The sequence below is a fragment of the Phycodurus eques genome, chromosome 22 (assembly GCF_024500275.1).
Source record: "Phycodurus eques isolate BA_2022a chromosome 22, UOR_Pequ_1.1, whole genome shotgun sequence".
Classification (NCBI taxonomy): domain Eukaryota; kingdom Metazoa; phylum Chordata; class Actinopteri; order Syngnathiformes; family Syngnathidae; genus Phycodurus; species Phycodurus eques.
Genome location: NC_084546.1, coordinates 8,535,935 through 8,551,237, shown reverse-complemented (window position 1 = coordinate 8,551,237; position 15,303 = coordinate 8,535,935). Strand labels below are relative to the sequence as shown.

Below are 15,303 nucleotides of genomic sequence, written 5' to 3'. Positions count from 1 at the left end.
CTTTATGGATTATTTTTTTGCTATTCTCTTTCAAATGCTTGGAACGTACAACGAAGGGACACTTCATTCGGTACACCCGCTCGCCCAATTTCATCGATTCCAAATGTGATCATGCTCAATTTGGATCGAAATCGATTCATTTAACAATCGTCATTGTGGTTGGAGTTTACAGTGGTGTCAAACTACACTGCTGAGATATTTATTTTACACACACATATATATATATATATATATATATATTTTTTTTTTTTTTATTTATTTTTTTTTTTTTTTTTACCCATTAATAATGCTATCAGATAAATAAATACTTATACGAATACACATTTAAATTTTTTTTGCGCCACAATAGTAAGCGTGTTGTTAGTGTGTCAATAAAAGCAAAACTGAGTTTTACGTACCTTTATAAAGACATAATTTTTAACTCCTCAACTCTTATGGATCTCATGAGTTTTGCAGGAGTATCTCATATTATGACTAGTGGGTAAGGATTACATTATTGCTTAAAGCTGTTACTCTCAAAAAGACAAATATATGACCTTAAACTTTAAGGCTTAAAAGAAAAATGTTCATTGTTATTGAGCATATACAAGGGCGGGCCAAAACTAGGTACTGTATACACTTAAAAATGTTCTTTTTCTTTTTTTTTTTTTTTTTTTCTTGCTGGCATATTTTCCTTCTTGACTTCCTTCATTCCCTCATTCATTCTATCATTTCTCAAAGTTGCTATTTATCTTTGCCTTGCTCCTTCCTACGCCGAAATCGACTTTTCTCCCTTCATTCCTTTCCTTCCCGGCATATTTTCCTTTCCTGTCCTCCATTTCTTTCTTCCTTCTTTCCTCTCTTCTGTCACACCTGCTTATATGCATGCATCCTTACTTGTCACTTAAACCTACTTTTCTACCTTCCTTCCGTCCTTCCATGCTTCCCTCAGGTTTTTTTTTCTTTTTATGAATGGATCCTTCCATCCTTACTTTCTTCACTTGAACCAACCTTTCTTCCTTCCTTCCCTCCCTCAGACACACTTAATGTTGCATCCTCACTTCCTTCCACCTCAGACTGGCTTTTTCTTCCTTCCTTCCTTCATACATCCTTCCTTCTTTTTCTTCCTTTCTTCTTTTTATCCTGCCCTCAACCCAGCTTTTTATTTTGCATCCTTCTTTTGCGGAAAAGTACTTGTATGTCTTCCTTCCTTCATCAGTGAAGGTCAGATCAGTGCCTGTCCAAAATGGCTTTAATGTATAGTGTACAGCCTTTTTTTTTTTTTTTTTTTAGCTCAATATAGGCGGGGAAAGCAGTATTTAATGTCCTCAGTGGCATTTGCAAAAACTAGTATCCAATGTCCTCACGGCATTTAGGCCGTTTGTGGCCAGCTTCCAGCGACATCCCGGGTGCGTTCACGTCCAAAAGGCCCTGCAGATGTTTGATATAGTCGATGGCGGCCCGCAGTGTCTCCACTTTACTGAGCCTCTTGTCGTCCAACTCCCTCGGCAGGCGCTCCCGGAGGCGCGCGTAACCCTCGTTGACGCACCGCACCCGGTGGCGCTCCCTCTCGTTCCTCTTGCGGATAAACGCAGGCTCCAGCGAGTATTCACACACGCTCACCGAGCCGGGACACGGGTAATAGCGCAGTCCTCCGTCTGGGAACTTGGGGCTGCGGGAGACGCAGTCGAGGCAAGCCGGCTCCAGGTGGAAGGAGGGCAGGCCGAAGTGGTGGTGCGACCCGGTGATGTCAACGGAGAAGCAATGGAGCGCCAGCGGGGGGATATAAGGAATATGCTCCGCCATCTCATTACGAGAAGACATTTTCTCCTGAAAATACATGTCCATTAACAATTGCAAACATGCATCATTAAGTGCTTAAAATCAATGCAACTTACACTACTTGTGACACTTTCAGCTCATCCCAAGTTGTTTTAAAAATAATAACGGTATTAAACAGTGCAAAAGCCTCTTCTCAACGAGGACTTGAGTCTGTGTGACAACTTGTTGCAGTATTTTGGAGCTTTTTGATGTCGCACTGTGGGGTGGGTGTGATCCAGGGAGGCGATCTGCAACCGCGATAACGTTTTCTTACGTCTCTGAGACAAATATCGCCATGACTACACTACTGGAATGGAATTCTTTAAGAAAATCAACATTTTGTTTGTTTTGAACAAACTAGAAGTCGTATGGCGTGCTTTACAAACGCTGGAATGCGTGGAAATAAATAATTGACACAAATGTAAGCTTGGAACAAATATGCGTCCTCCGCTGCATTGCGCATGCGCAAGTATATCCCGTCGAGGTTTAACTGCGCATGCGCCATAACAATGCTGCTAGTTTTTTTGTTGTTTGTTTTTTTTACGACGCCTTCTCAAGCTGTTGGTGTTTTGAATGCTGGGGGCTCACATTTGGTCGTGATTCGTGACTTTTGTCTACTCCTTCTTTGAACCGTAACACTTGACAATGTTCCTAGTTATAGGTCATAGTTTTGGGGAGATGATCTCCATCGAGGGCTAGGCTAATGCTTATTGAGCAGTAGCTGGTTTTATGCTTAGTAAAGTAGTAATAATGGAGCTGGAAATGGTCTCCCCCTCCCCAACCTTACAGGTTCAAATATGTAAGCGTCCCCTTGTCTGGTTTACCGATGGAAAGCTGTTGATTTCAGGTAAGCTAATATTGCTAGCACTGAGTAGTTTGATGCAGCCTTGCCACGAGTTGGGCTTTTACTATGATATATAAATGCATAACAAGCTAGACGAAGCCATTTGATTGCGTCATTTGTCTCATAAGTGACACTGTTCTAGCATGAATGACATGAACCTGAGTCCAGTGGGCATGGACCAGCTGAGTGTGCCTTCAGTGAGTGCAAGCCACTTGGGTCTGGCCACCTCACCCCCACATAACACCATCCCCACCCCAGGTAGGAAAACACTTCAAACCCCACATTGTAATGTCAGAATTTCTTTTGAATTACGCTGTCTCCTGTTTTTCAGGCATACCAGTGGCAATCCCCAGCCTGGCTCCTTCTTTAGGCGCCCTTCCGTCAGCGCTGTCCCTCATGCTGCCCATGGGCCCTCTGGGGGATAGAGGAGTCATGTGTGGCCTCCCGGACAGGAACTATTCCCTGCCACCTCCTCCTTACCCACACTTGGAGAGCAGCTACTTCCGACATATATTACCAGGTAGGCCATTCGAGACATTTAAAGGAGACATACAGGGTGTCCAACTGTGCATAACGTCGCTTTACAGTTGAACAGATTAAGTAGCTGACATGCGGGACTTAGATATTGATATTTTTCGTTTATCCCTTTATTCAACACTGTCCCCGTCCGTCCCCATAACTGTCTTGTGCCATGCACGAACTGACAACCATGACGTGATGTCTTCCATACTTGATTGTGTAGTTTTGCTAACTCTGCGTATCCGGTTTTGTTGCAATAAACCACAATGCACATTGTGCCTTTTTATGAGGATTACCCATTTTCTTTGGGATTTATTTAGCAGAACTCAGTTCCTCAACAGGTACAGTGTTCTTCAGCTATTCCCAAATATTTCTATACAAACATTCATTCATTCATCTTCCGTTCCGCTTATCCTCCAAAGTGTCGCTAGGGTGCTGGAGCCTATCCCAGCTATATTCGGGCGAGAGGCGGGGTACACCCTGAACTGGTCGGCAGCCAATCACAGGGTACATATAAACAAACAACCATTCGCACTCACATTCATACCTACAGGCAATTTCGAGTCTTCAATTAACCTACCCTGCATGTTTTTGGGATGTGGGAGGAAACTGGAGTATCCGGAGAAAACCCACGCAGGCATGGGGAGAACATGCAAACTCCACACAGGCAAGACCGGATTTGAACCCCGGTCCTCAGAACTGTAAGGCAGATGTGCTAAACAGTCGGCTATTGTGCCTATACATACATTAAAATGTCAATTTTCACACAGTATTATGTTCTCTGACAGTATCAGCACTTTTTTTCCCCTAGTGATAGTGACACACAGTTTCGAACTAACTACTTTGACACGTACTGTTTTTTCACCATACAACGACAGATACGTACTCTGTTGACGTGCGAGGTGCTTAAACTTGGATGACTTGTCCGTGTTGGCATTTCTCTTCCTCATAATCAATGTGACAAGCCTGTTGAAAAATATACTTGACGAACGTGTTTGTAGCTGGCAGTAAACTACTTCACAATTGCTTCACTTTTTTGTTGCTTTAGGTATTTTGTCCTATTTGGCTGATCGTCCACCACCTCAGTACATCCATCCAAGCAGCCTCAACATGGACGGTACCCTTTCTGTGGCCAGCAACAACTCCTCGGGTCTTGACCCTTACAGTGGAGCGGGCGGCCCACTGGAGCAGGGCCTGGTGCCCATGGACTCAAGACAAGTCAGTGGCCAGGAAGACCTCCACCAGACTGGCACCCATGACCTGGACTCGACAGGGTTAGCAATGGAGTCCCGTGACAGCAGCTCCATGTCCCCGGACAGGATGGGAGAGGAGTTGGCCTCCATGGACGGAGTCGGCGTGGTACCGGTCTCTGACGGCGGGAGCCAGCCCCTGACAGGGGTGGACTCCTCAGGCGGGGTGATGCCCCTCTCTGTGCTCGAACTCCCCATGGTGATGGAGCCGGATCACATGGGGGGCCGCGTGGGCAATGCGGGCGGAGGAGGAGCGGGAGGACTCGGGGACCAGCTCCACCCAAACGGCGAGCTGAATTCGGGTGTTGTGAGCGTGGTGCTCACCAGCTCCTTGGCTGGCCAGGCCCAGTTGGGGTCCGTGTCGCTTCACGGCCACTCTGGGATTGGGCTAGACTCTGTGAATGTCTCCCCCATCACCACAGAGGTATCGCTGGGTCCGGAAAACAACCTGGTGCTGGTCAACTCCAGCCTGCAACTGGAGGATTCAAGCCCCAACAAGGAGAGCATGGTCACTGGTTACACTATTTGTAAGTATCTTTGGAATTGATTTAATACAAAATTATCATCATAAATAAATCATAATTTAAATATTCAGCTTTTTTAATAATCATCACTCAGGGTGCACTCTGTGTGAGCGCTCGTATACCTCAGACTGCCCAGAGCACGGGCCGGTCGCTTTCATCCCGGACGCGCCCATCCAAAGCCGGGCTCGCCTCTCCATCCCACGTCCTCTTTGCCTACGCATCTCCGCGGCTGACGAGCCGCTCGGTAAGACAACTGAAAAAAAAAAAAAATATATATATATATAGAAAAAAAATCTCCTATTTGCTGTTTACGTCAGGTGTTTTTGCACGGGAATATATATATATATATATATATATAGTATCTCCTATTTACTGTTTACATCAGGTGTTTTTGCACGGGACATCATCCCTGCAAGGACATGCTTTGGACCGATGGTTGGCCAGCACTGTAGCAATGTGGATCTCTCTGATTGGCCAGAAAAGGGCACGCCTCAGATTTGGAAGGTGAGTTACCTCCACTTTAGCACTTAAACCATACATACTGTTCAAATCAAATTTGACCCCGTTATGATATTTGACAGCAATAAAAATACCCTCAATGCCAATCCCTTATCCGGAAATTTGATGACTTTCCAAGTGACCCAAAATACACAAAAATGAAAATGTTTAAAAATGTCATTCTTTTGTACAGATGCTGCAAAGTTTCTTTACAGTTGGTCAAGTTTGACCTGTGTTTACTAAAATGGATTCTAGATTGACCAGTGTGTGTTGAATCAAGGAAAATGGCGGAAATGGTGAAGACCTTGAAACTGTACATTCCTTTAATGTGTGTATTTTTTTGGGACAGAGGTAACAAAGTTCAAGAGGGGCCTTTTAAACATTCCCCAGACCATATTTGCACAGGTTCCCGCAGAAAAATGCATCTATTGGTCTTTGAAAGATCACGGGGAAATCTTGAAATCATAAAAGAATAAAGTAGCATTAGAATGATCATACATCCTGAACCTAAGGAGCAGAAGTCATACAGAGGTCAGAGCCTGCCTTGCCAAAGTGGGCCTGGGTCACCATTGAACCAAAACATACAACGTGTGCATGGGAAATGAACAGTATGTTAGGAAGAACACTTGATTAAGCGCATTGTGTTGTGACAGATGTACCACAACAATGTGCTGGAGTTTTACACCGTGACGGCAGATGAGAACGAATGCAACTGGATGATGTTTGTGCACAAGGCAAGGTATGAAGGTGCAGTCTGGACTCAGAATTTGAGCTTGAACATTTCTATTTAGACGAAGGAGGGCTATAAAATTACCCCCCCAAATAATATGTTTTTAAAACCTTTTTATGTATTTTATTCCCCCCATAATATTAGTTTTTTTTAAATTTTGCTCTCTGATTTGAATCCTTTTGTGCTTGTAGGAGCCGCGAAGAGCAGAACTTGGTAGCATACTCTGCCAATGGGAAGCTCTTCTTCTGCACCACCATGGAGGTCCACCCCGACGAGGAGCTGCGCTTCTACTACAGCCGAGACTACTGCAGACTCATGGGTCAGATCTGTCTCTTACGGGGGGGGGGGGGCTTTTTTTCTATAGCTTTCTTTTTTCTTTATAGGCATTTTTTTCATTTTTTAATTGCATGCTTACTTCGTGCCTACCTACCTCCTTAGTTACCAACCTACCTAATTACTTTAGGGCTGTAACTCACAATTATTTTAATTGAGTAATCTGTCAATGTTTATTGACTAATCGATAAATCGGATTAATTTTTTTTAAATTTCCTTCCCTTTATTCTAAAACATGACATTATTTCAAATAGTGCAGAGAATGCACAATCATAAATTATGATTCAGTTACGGGTTTGGTCAGTAACGTCAGAAAATGGGCAAAAATGTTGATCATTGTTCTTCAAAGTAAACACAGAGCTAATCAGGCTGCTTTGAGGGAAGACTACGGAAATCGGAGAATATTTACTGAGAGGCTTAAATTCCGAGGATTTGGACAATTTAAAGTTAAACAAGGTCTCAACGATTTATCGAGTATCAAAATAGTTGATTAATTGTTGCACCACCAATTTATTTACCCACCAATCTACAGACTTCCTTGACTTATTGACTTACTTTACTCACTGTGCTGCTGACAATATCGTACATGATCTATGCTGATCCCGCCATCATGTATCCAGGTGTTCCTCCTTTACCTGAGGCTCAGCTCTGCCAGTGTGGCAAAGACTGCCCTTCTTTTTCGGACCTGAAGTCTCACATGAGCAACCACGGCCACAACCAGCCTCCTCACAGCCACAGCCCACCACAGCAGGACCACCCGCTTCAGCAAGAGCAGCAGCCGCGGGAGCAGCAACCGCCTCCGCAAGCGGATGAGAAGCTCACCAACGGGATGTCCAGCTCTTCGTCCTCGCCGTGGCCCCAAGCGGCAGGACAGACGAACGGGGACAACCTTAACGGCAATCAGAATTCAAGTACCGGTACCTCCAGAATGAACTCGAAAGGTCAGGGGCACCCGCGAGAGAAGAAATTCAAGTGCAGCATGTGCTCGCGGGCATTCATCACGTCCACCAAGCTCAACGTGCACTTTATGGGGCATGTTGGCATGAAACCACACAAGTGTGAATACTGCAGCAAGGCCTTTAGTGATCCCAGCAACCTCAGGATGCACCTCAAAATACACACGGGTATGTACATATTCAGTCATTCGATTGGATCTTTTTCTAAAGGTTCTGCTTTGGCCTTCCCGTGTCGGGTTTGGATGTTCTCACTGTGCTGTGCTGCATTTGAAAATGAATTGCACTTACTGAACTATATAATATGAAATTAATTTTTTTGCTTTAATGAAAGATTTATTCAGTTGCTGTTCTTTTCTTTGGCCAATAACAGGTCAGAAGAACTACCGGTGTACCGTTTGCGAGAAGTCGTTCACGCAGAAGTCCCACGTGGCTTCTCACATGCTCATCCACACTGGCGCCGAGAAACTCAAGTGCGACCTGTGTGAGCGGACCTTCATCCGAAAGCATGACCTGAATCAGCACATGTTCTCTCACACACAGTACGTCCCTTCTTTTCCGCTTCATAACCACTGTTATGCGTTGTATTTGTTACTAGGGCCCGACCGATGTGGATTTTTTGGGAGGTCGATGTCAACATATACTATCAGCCAATTAAATCAGCCAGCTGCTTAATCCCTATTCATTTCATTTTCTTTACTTTACAGCGAACGCCGAATTCAGTGCCCGAAGTGCAACAAGCATTTCCTGAAGACCAACCACCTGAAGAAGCATATGAACTCCCACGAGGGCCGCCGGGACTTTGTGTGCGAGAAGTGCCACAAGGCCTTCCTCACTAAGTACCACCTCACACGTCACCTCAAGATATGCAAGGGGCCCAAGGCGGAGCACTCATCCCGGAAGGAGCGACACATGGGCGAGGAGGAGGAGGACGAAGCCGAGGACAGCGGGGGAAGAGGAGGAGAGAGACTCATGGACTCTGGCAGGAGTGAAGACGTTGGAGGATATAACTCTGAAAAGTCACTGTCACCCCCTCATTGACTGCAATGTATCTCTAGTCATGTTAATTTATTTACTGCCATACTTTACACTGTCTACTTTTCATTTTTCAAGCCTTTCTTCACCAAATTTTCGTATTTGACATTCATATTGAATATCAAAAAACATCAGCGCTGCTCAGACTCTGTCATTACTTTTGAATTGTCTATTTTTGGTTGAGGTGCATTCCTTATCTGCCTTTGATTCATTTCAGTGTGAGTGAGTGACATTTATGCATAGCTGCTCCTATTTCCTTCTAATTATGTCTAACTTTAAATGGTCATTATTTATTATAAGGTGATTTGGTGGAATTAAAATTATGGGTGATATTTGAAGTGGAACACTGGGCATTATGTGATGTACTTCATCATATTTCAGATTTGTTTCAAGCGGTTATTATTATTGTATTTTTTTTGTTACACTTAATGCAATGCTCTCGCATTTTAGAAAGGAGAGCTACAGTTGCCGATGCACTTTTCCACTTATTGAAAGGGGACGCATTTATTAAAGAGTGCGTAGAACAGGTTCCAAGTTCGTTCATGGGTCGGAATTTAGAATCTGCAAGTACAAAAAAAACAAAACAATTATTGATCAAATATGCAGACACCTGTTGCAAGCACACAAGTGATGGGCACCTGTTCTAAACTGCAACGCTCGGCATGTGTAGCCTCATCTGCATTGAGAAATGCAGGCTTAATAAGGGTTTTGACAGCTGTTTAACAAAATGATTGTAAAATTAAAACATTCATCATGTCAAAGATGAACATTTTCAAGGTACATTTTAATACAATTTTTATTTTAAAAAAGGGAAGTCTCCAACCCGTGCATTCTAGTATTGTACACTTTTTTTTAAATAACAGAACATGTCAAAAAATGCTCTGGAAAGAAAAGAAATGACATGAAAAAGGCAAAAATAAGATTTTATTTAATAGGAATGCTGAAAAAAAATAGTCAATGTTTTTAAATTGTATAGGTTTCTAAAGGCAACAGAGGTGGTTATTTTTTGAAATGAAATCTTTTTTTCTTTTTTTTTAAAATAATATCATTGTCGTAGTTCAGTCTCACTCCATACCAGTAGGTAGAAGTAAACGTTATCTACCAGAAGAAGTGCAGGAACCAAGATAACCCGGTAGTAAATAAACCTGTTTCCGGGTCGGAATTTAAAAAAAAAAAAAAAAAGGAAAACATGTAATGCCCGGCTTTCGTCAGCGTGCTATGAATGCTTTAATACGCTATAAGGTATTTTACAAACTTTTTTTGGTCGTTAACAGTTGAAATGTAACGTTATTAAAATGATAGCTTACCATAAGCGTTTCTATGTGAGCAAATTCTTTGTTGTATGTGTCACCTTGCTAATTTTAGCTAAGTTTGCAGCTCAGCTAAAACTAGTACACGAGCCCTCCTATTATATCTCGGGCTATGTTATGATGATTATTTTATTTTATTTTACAATTGTAGTGTTATTGTCCTCTCTCTCGCCTTCTTTGCAGCCTTAACTTTGTAAAGATGTTTACCCCACCGAAGGACGGGGTGGCCAGCATGATTGACAAGGCGCTGAGGATGAGGAGGGAGGAACAAGCTCGTCAGGTGGTCCTCGCCTGGGCTGTTCTCAACGTATCCCTGGCTGGCATGATTTACACCGAAATGTAAGTTGATTTCCCCACATGATACCTTTCACTATTCATTTAGTGCTCCACTGTGTGTGAGATAACTAGTGATTTACTATACAGTAAGTACTAATATAACTTTTAATTTAGGTCTGGAAAATTGTTAAGCCGATACTTCAGCATCAACTACTGGCCGATTTGGTACATTGGTGAGTCTCTTATACTATCAATTATGACGTATACTGATACAATATCCTTAATGTGTTCTCCTATTTTAATCACAGAACTCGCGCTGGCTTCGCTTTTTAGCATCAATGCTCTTTTCGATTTCTGGAAATATTTTAAATACACTATGGCTCCGTCCACCATCGCAGTATCCCCTCAACAGCATCTTCTTCTGGGTCTGAGAAACACAAGTGAGTCTTAAATAAGCTTGCCGCTTCTTAAAGAATACTGGCTCAGACTGTATCTGCTGACTTGTCTGTTTCTCCTGCAGGTATTCAGGCTTCTCCTCCCCAGAAGCCGGAAAAAAAGGAGACCCGCGCTCCGGCGGAGTCGTCCCCCTTGCAGGGCCAGAGCGTTCTGAGTTTTAGCCCGTCTCGTTCTGCCACCACCAGCCCCAAATTCTCCCCAAGCTGTGTGGCAGGCTACAGCCCATCTCTTAGTAATACAACCACTCCAAGTAGTGCCCCTTATTCTCCTTCGTTAGCCTTTGGGAAGGTACGTTCCTCACAGGGTATAAAATTAACTGGCTTTACGACACATTTTTCACCATTTTCTCTCGTTTTACCTTTTCAGGTGTTGAGCTACAGTCCGTCCCATGGCTCCCCGTCATACCCGAGCAGCGTTGGGACGCCGGAAAGCTCCGTGTTGAGGGCTCGATACCGTACGTCGCCGTCCGTGTTCAACTCGCCCGGAAGCGAGGAGGATTACATGGAGGATCTGAAAAGCCTCGAGCGGTTCCTGCGCACGGAGGAGGAAAAAAGTCACCGCAGTCAGCTTGGTACAATGATTTATACAGTAATCACGCAACACAGTAGGAATATTGGACTTTCGGGTATATATGGTCTCTCTATTGCGGACCTTGACCTATAACAGCTAGGGCTGAAACGTATCTCCTGCTATAAATGAAGGTTTAATGTAAATATTATTTTTGTGTGTGTTCCGGGCCCTAATATTGTCTAATTATTCATTTCTCCTCACTAGGGAGCCCAGAATCTGTCTCCCCGAATCACAGTCCGACATTTTGGAACTACAACCGCTCTGTAGGGGACTACGCTCAGAGTCTGAGGAAGTTCCTGTACCAGCCCGCCTGCCGCTCTCAGGCGCCGTCTGCCCACAAGGATGAGACGGACCCGGGCTCCAAACAGGCTGCGGAAGAGGTTAGCGAAATCGTCAATCTGACGTGAATGACTTGTATGTCGGAGTGGCATGAAATATGATTTTATTTCATGTAGGTGTGGGCGAGGATCACGACCAGTCGCCCTGTTGTGGACAGCATCGATGGCTGGACAGCAAAGCTGCGAAATGTTAGTGTGCGACTCGCCAGAGCAAATCAATGAAATGAACTCAATTTTAACGAGATGCTGTGTGTGTTTTCACAGTGGATCAGTGACACCATCTTGGTCCCTCTGGTCAAGGAAATGGACTCGGTCAACACCCAGCTCAGGAGAATGGGCTGTCCCGAGCTCCAGATAGGAGGTAAACATGCCGGAATAATCCTGTGAAATATTACATAGAAATCATTATGCCCTCTCTTGTTGCTTCACCTAATGCAGTGGGAGCCAAACGTTTGTGCTCAGGGGCCATGTTAGATTTTTTAAACGAACAGATGTCGTTCATGGATGAGGTTCAAAAAAGCTTAAGACATGTATTTAGTATTTATTTGAATACTAAACTAATTCATCCTCATTTTAAAATTGTATTTAGGATTTGAAAAAAAGTTCAATATATTTGAAAAAGTTGTCATTTTACTATTGTACCATGTTATTTGAAATATCGTATATATTTTTGTAATTTAAAAAACATTTAACTTATTGAAGGGGGGAAAACATGCTATTTCCATGTAAAATTAATTCTAAAAAAATATGTTGAATTGACAGGTATTTGTTAATTTGATGAAGATTTATTTATCATAAATTTACCAATGTAATGAGATATAATCAATGCAGAATCAATACAGAATGCAACAAGTAGCGGTTCATGTGCAGTTGTTTACATCACTACTGCATTGCAAAATTGATCAAGGTGGTCACTACAAAAAATACCGCATTCACGCTCAAACAAAAATGACAGCACGACTCTCGCACAGGGCGCCATTCAAGCTATGACCGCCACTGGATAACCAATTTTAGGGGAAATAGGTCAAATTAATGCAACAAATATTATAGTCGTATTGATAATGTTAATGGTATGTGGTCTGGATTAAAGAACAAAGCCGCTGACTTGATGAGATCCACGACAAGAGCTCAGTCGACCAGTTTTTCCCTCTTTCTTTCCACCAGAGGTCAGCATTAGCAGCCTTAAACAGGCCGCAGTGATGAAAGCCTCATCCATCCCTACTATGAACTCCATGGTCCAGTACCTGGACATCACTCCCAATCAGGAGTATTTGGTGGATCGCATAAAAGGTTTGTTTACAGTTTTGCGCGCGTGTGTGTGTGTGTGTGGAAAATGAGCCCCGATATGAAGTCACCATTTCTTGTGTTTTGGAATTGGCAGAGCTGGCACACAGTGGCTGCATGAGCTCCTTTCGGTGGAACCGTGGAGGTGATCTGAAGAACCGGAAGTGGGACACGGACCTCCCCACAGATTGTGCTGTGAGTATAGACACACGCACACAAGCACACGCACACACACGCACCTCTTCGTCGTCAGCCCCGTCTTTGTCACCTCACCCTGGTTGTCTCCACTCTAGATCCTCATGCACATATTTTGCACCTACCTGGACTCCAGACTGCCTCCTCACCCCAAATACCCAGATGGGAAGACCTTCACCTCGCAACACTTCAGCCACATCCCAGACAAACCTGGTGAGCGCACAGACACACACACACACACACATCCATTCATCACAAAACTTGTCTTTACAGTGTTTCTCTTTTGTCTTCATACAGATGTGACCAAGGAGAACCTCTTCTGCATCCACCAAAGTAGCACCACCCCACCTCACTATCAGCTCATCTATCAGGGACACATCTCCAGTCTTCCCAAGGTGAAACAACACCACACCAACAGCATCCAATTTACTGAACTTAATCTTCTTCGCTGTTGTAATTTTTTTCATGACTCTTTCCTCCCTCTGTCAGCTTTGCCAATTTTTCGTGGACCGAGAGGTCCGCAGCGTCAAAATGATTTCAACGCCCTTGGCTGGCGTCACAATAGCCTTTCTTTTGCTTCTGTAGCCTACATATTGTAGGTGTAGCGTGCTCGACTCGAAATGCTTTGCCAAGTCGACTGCACACACACACACATCATTCATGTTTTTATCTGATTTCAAACTTTAATTCAATATGCATTAGTCTCCTGAGTCTCTCAGCCCTCGCTTTCACAGGAAACATGGTTACAAGGAAGACATTTGGCAAAGTGCAGTTGTGCTCATAAGTTTACATACCCTGGCAGAGTTAGTGAAATATTGGTAGGGGCTGCTGTCAGCCAAAGCTCACGCCCACACACTCACCCAGACTCGCCGACGTGACACGCCATGCACACCAGGCCTCGCCTCTAATAGCCACATACAGTTTCTAACACTCAGGCATGTGTGTTTGTGTGGGGGAGGTGGGGGGGGGACTATTTAAAAAAAAAAATACATATATGGTCTTTGTCACAGATTGATCACCTATAGCAGGTAGGTCTGGATTGGATCCTGTGGGTTCACTGGACAGCTACACAAACTCCCCTTGCTTTCTTTTGCAGGGCAGGAACAACTTGTTCCATACAATCCTCATGTTCCTCTACATCATTAAGACCAAGGAGTCAGGAATGCTGGGGTGAGTGTCTCTTTGTTTTGGTTTTGTCTCCTAACTATAAATTTCTGAAAAATCTTGACTCTTGAACAAAAATAAACACCAAGGTACAAATGACATATTTCATTGAAGAAATTGCGTGTCATCCTTATCCAGGCGAGTAAACCTCGGCCTCTCCGGTGTGAACATTCTGTGGATTTTTGAAGACTGAGTTGCCAAGGTTCACAGTCGACGACTTCAAAGTGGACCCCCCCCCCCCCCCCCCCCCCATTTACCCCCCAACCCCTCCCTCCATTGAGAGTGCTCATCTTTTTCAGGACTTCTATTTCAGCAGCAGAAAAGCAGCACTTCACTCCAAAAGTATGTTTACCAGACATCATTGTAATCACACAGAGAACATGTCAGACAATAGTTTTTGTTCATTTTGAGAAAGTGCTACATCGACCTCAAATTAGTTCATAGAGTGTTTAAGGGCTCAATCGCCATTCGGTTGAATGTAAAACATAGTATGCGTGGGCTTTTCTGGGTGTCAATGCTATGCGTTTGACATCTTACAGGAAAAATAAAATCAACAGTTGCTATGTTTTGTCTTTTCTTAGGCTCCAATGCCCTTTTGTTTGTTCGTTTATTTTCTTTTTTTCTTTTTTTTGATGACGCATGCGCAAATAAAAAAACACTTGGAGGTCTGAGTTAACTGAATATCATAGCTCTCTTTTCAAATGAACTTTGGATATGATTACAATTGTGTGGCTTTTTTTTTAAAGCTGCAGGAATTAATCCTGAAATTTTCCACCTGGGACTTGACATGAATGAATAAAACAAGGTAAACGCTTGTTCATTTTCATTCAACGGTGCTTGTATTTTTCCCGTTTTTTTTTCTTAACCACTTGATGTCACTGTTCACATGCTTTAGTTTTTTTTGTTTTGTTTTTTTGACCTTGTTCTCGTTTGATGCAGTGCAGACGCACAGCGTGAGCTTTGTTATGTGATTCATTGTGGCGCCTCAAATGAATCCAAACGACCTGGATAAGAACAGCAGCACAAATGTAAATACTGGGCCTGGCAGTAAAGCACAGGTAACACACTGATGACAAATGCTTAGTGTTGTGTTTTTCTGAAAAGGCATGAGTAAATTATTAATTACTATCATTGTTGACTTTGAAACTGCCCAAAACCGTAACGATGTGGCGAAAATTGCATTGTCGTGCCATGCTGTGCCTTTCATAGTGAACACCATTTCCC

General features: G+C 43.4%; 2 protein-coding genes across 4 annotated transcripts; both read left to right on the top strand.

Annotated features, from left to right (window-relative positions):
* The first annotated feature begins 2,286 nt into the window (after nt 1–2,286).
* On the top strand, nt 2,287–8,832 carry prdm4 (PR domain containing 4). 2 transcript variants are annotated; one of them, XM_061667679.1, is made up of 11 exons: nt 2,287–2,647; nt 2,787–2,902; nt 2,976–3,164; nt 4,212–4,940; nt 5,032–5,181; nt 5,323–5,441; nt 6,089–6,174; nt 6,357–6,484; nt 7,119–7,622; nt 7,825–7,993; nt 8,159–8,832. In XM_061667679.1, exons 2-11 carry the CDS (start codon nt 2,788–2,790, stop codon nt 8,490–8,492), a joined length of 2,523 nt encoding a protein of 840 aa, XP_061523663.1. In that variant the 5' UTR covers nt 2,287–2,647; nt 2,787; the 3' UTR covers nt 8,493–8,832. The 2 variants fall into 2 exon arrangements, with proteins under 2 accessions (XP_061523663.1, XP_061523664.1); XM_061667680.1 differs by having other exon boundaries at nt 2,773–2,902.
* Nucleotides 8,833–9,653: 821 nt separating this feature from the next.
* On the top strand, nt 9,654–14,875 carry tmem209 (transmembrane protein 209). Of its 2 annotated transcripts, XM_061667802.1 has the most exons (15): nt 9,654–9,728; nt 9,980–10,135; nt 10,247–10,305; nt 10,381–10,512; nt 10,593–10,816; nt 10,895–11,099; nt 11,303–11,478; nt 11,554–11,625; nt 11,701–11,797; nt 12,601–12,726; nt 12,818–12,915; nt 13,014–13,128; nt 13,213–13,310; nt 14,012–14,085; nt 14,218–14,875. In XM_061667802.1, exons 2-15 carry the CDS (start codon nt 9,996–9,998, stop codon nt 14,270–14,272), a joined length of 1,671 nt encoding a protein of 556 aa, XP_061523786.1. In that variant the 5' UTR covers nt 9,654–9,728; nt 9,980–9,995; the 3' UTR covers nt 14,273–14,875. The 2 variants fall into 2 exon arrangements, with proteins under 2 accessions (XP_061523786.1, XP_061523785.1); XM_061667801.1 differs by having other exon boundaries at nt 10,593–11,099.
* Nucleotides 14,876–15,303: the final 428 nt, after the last annotated feature.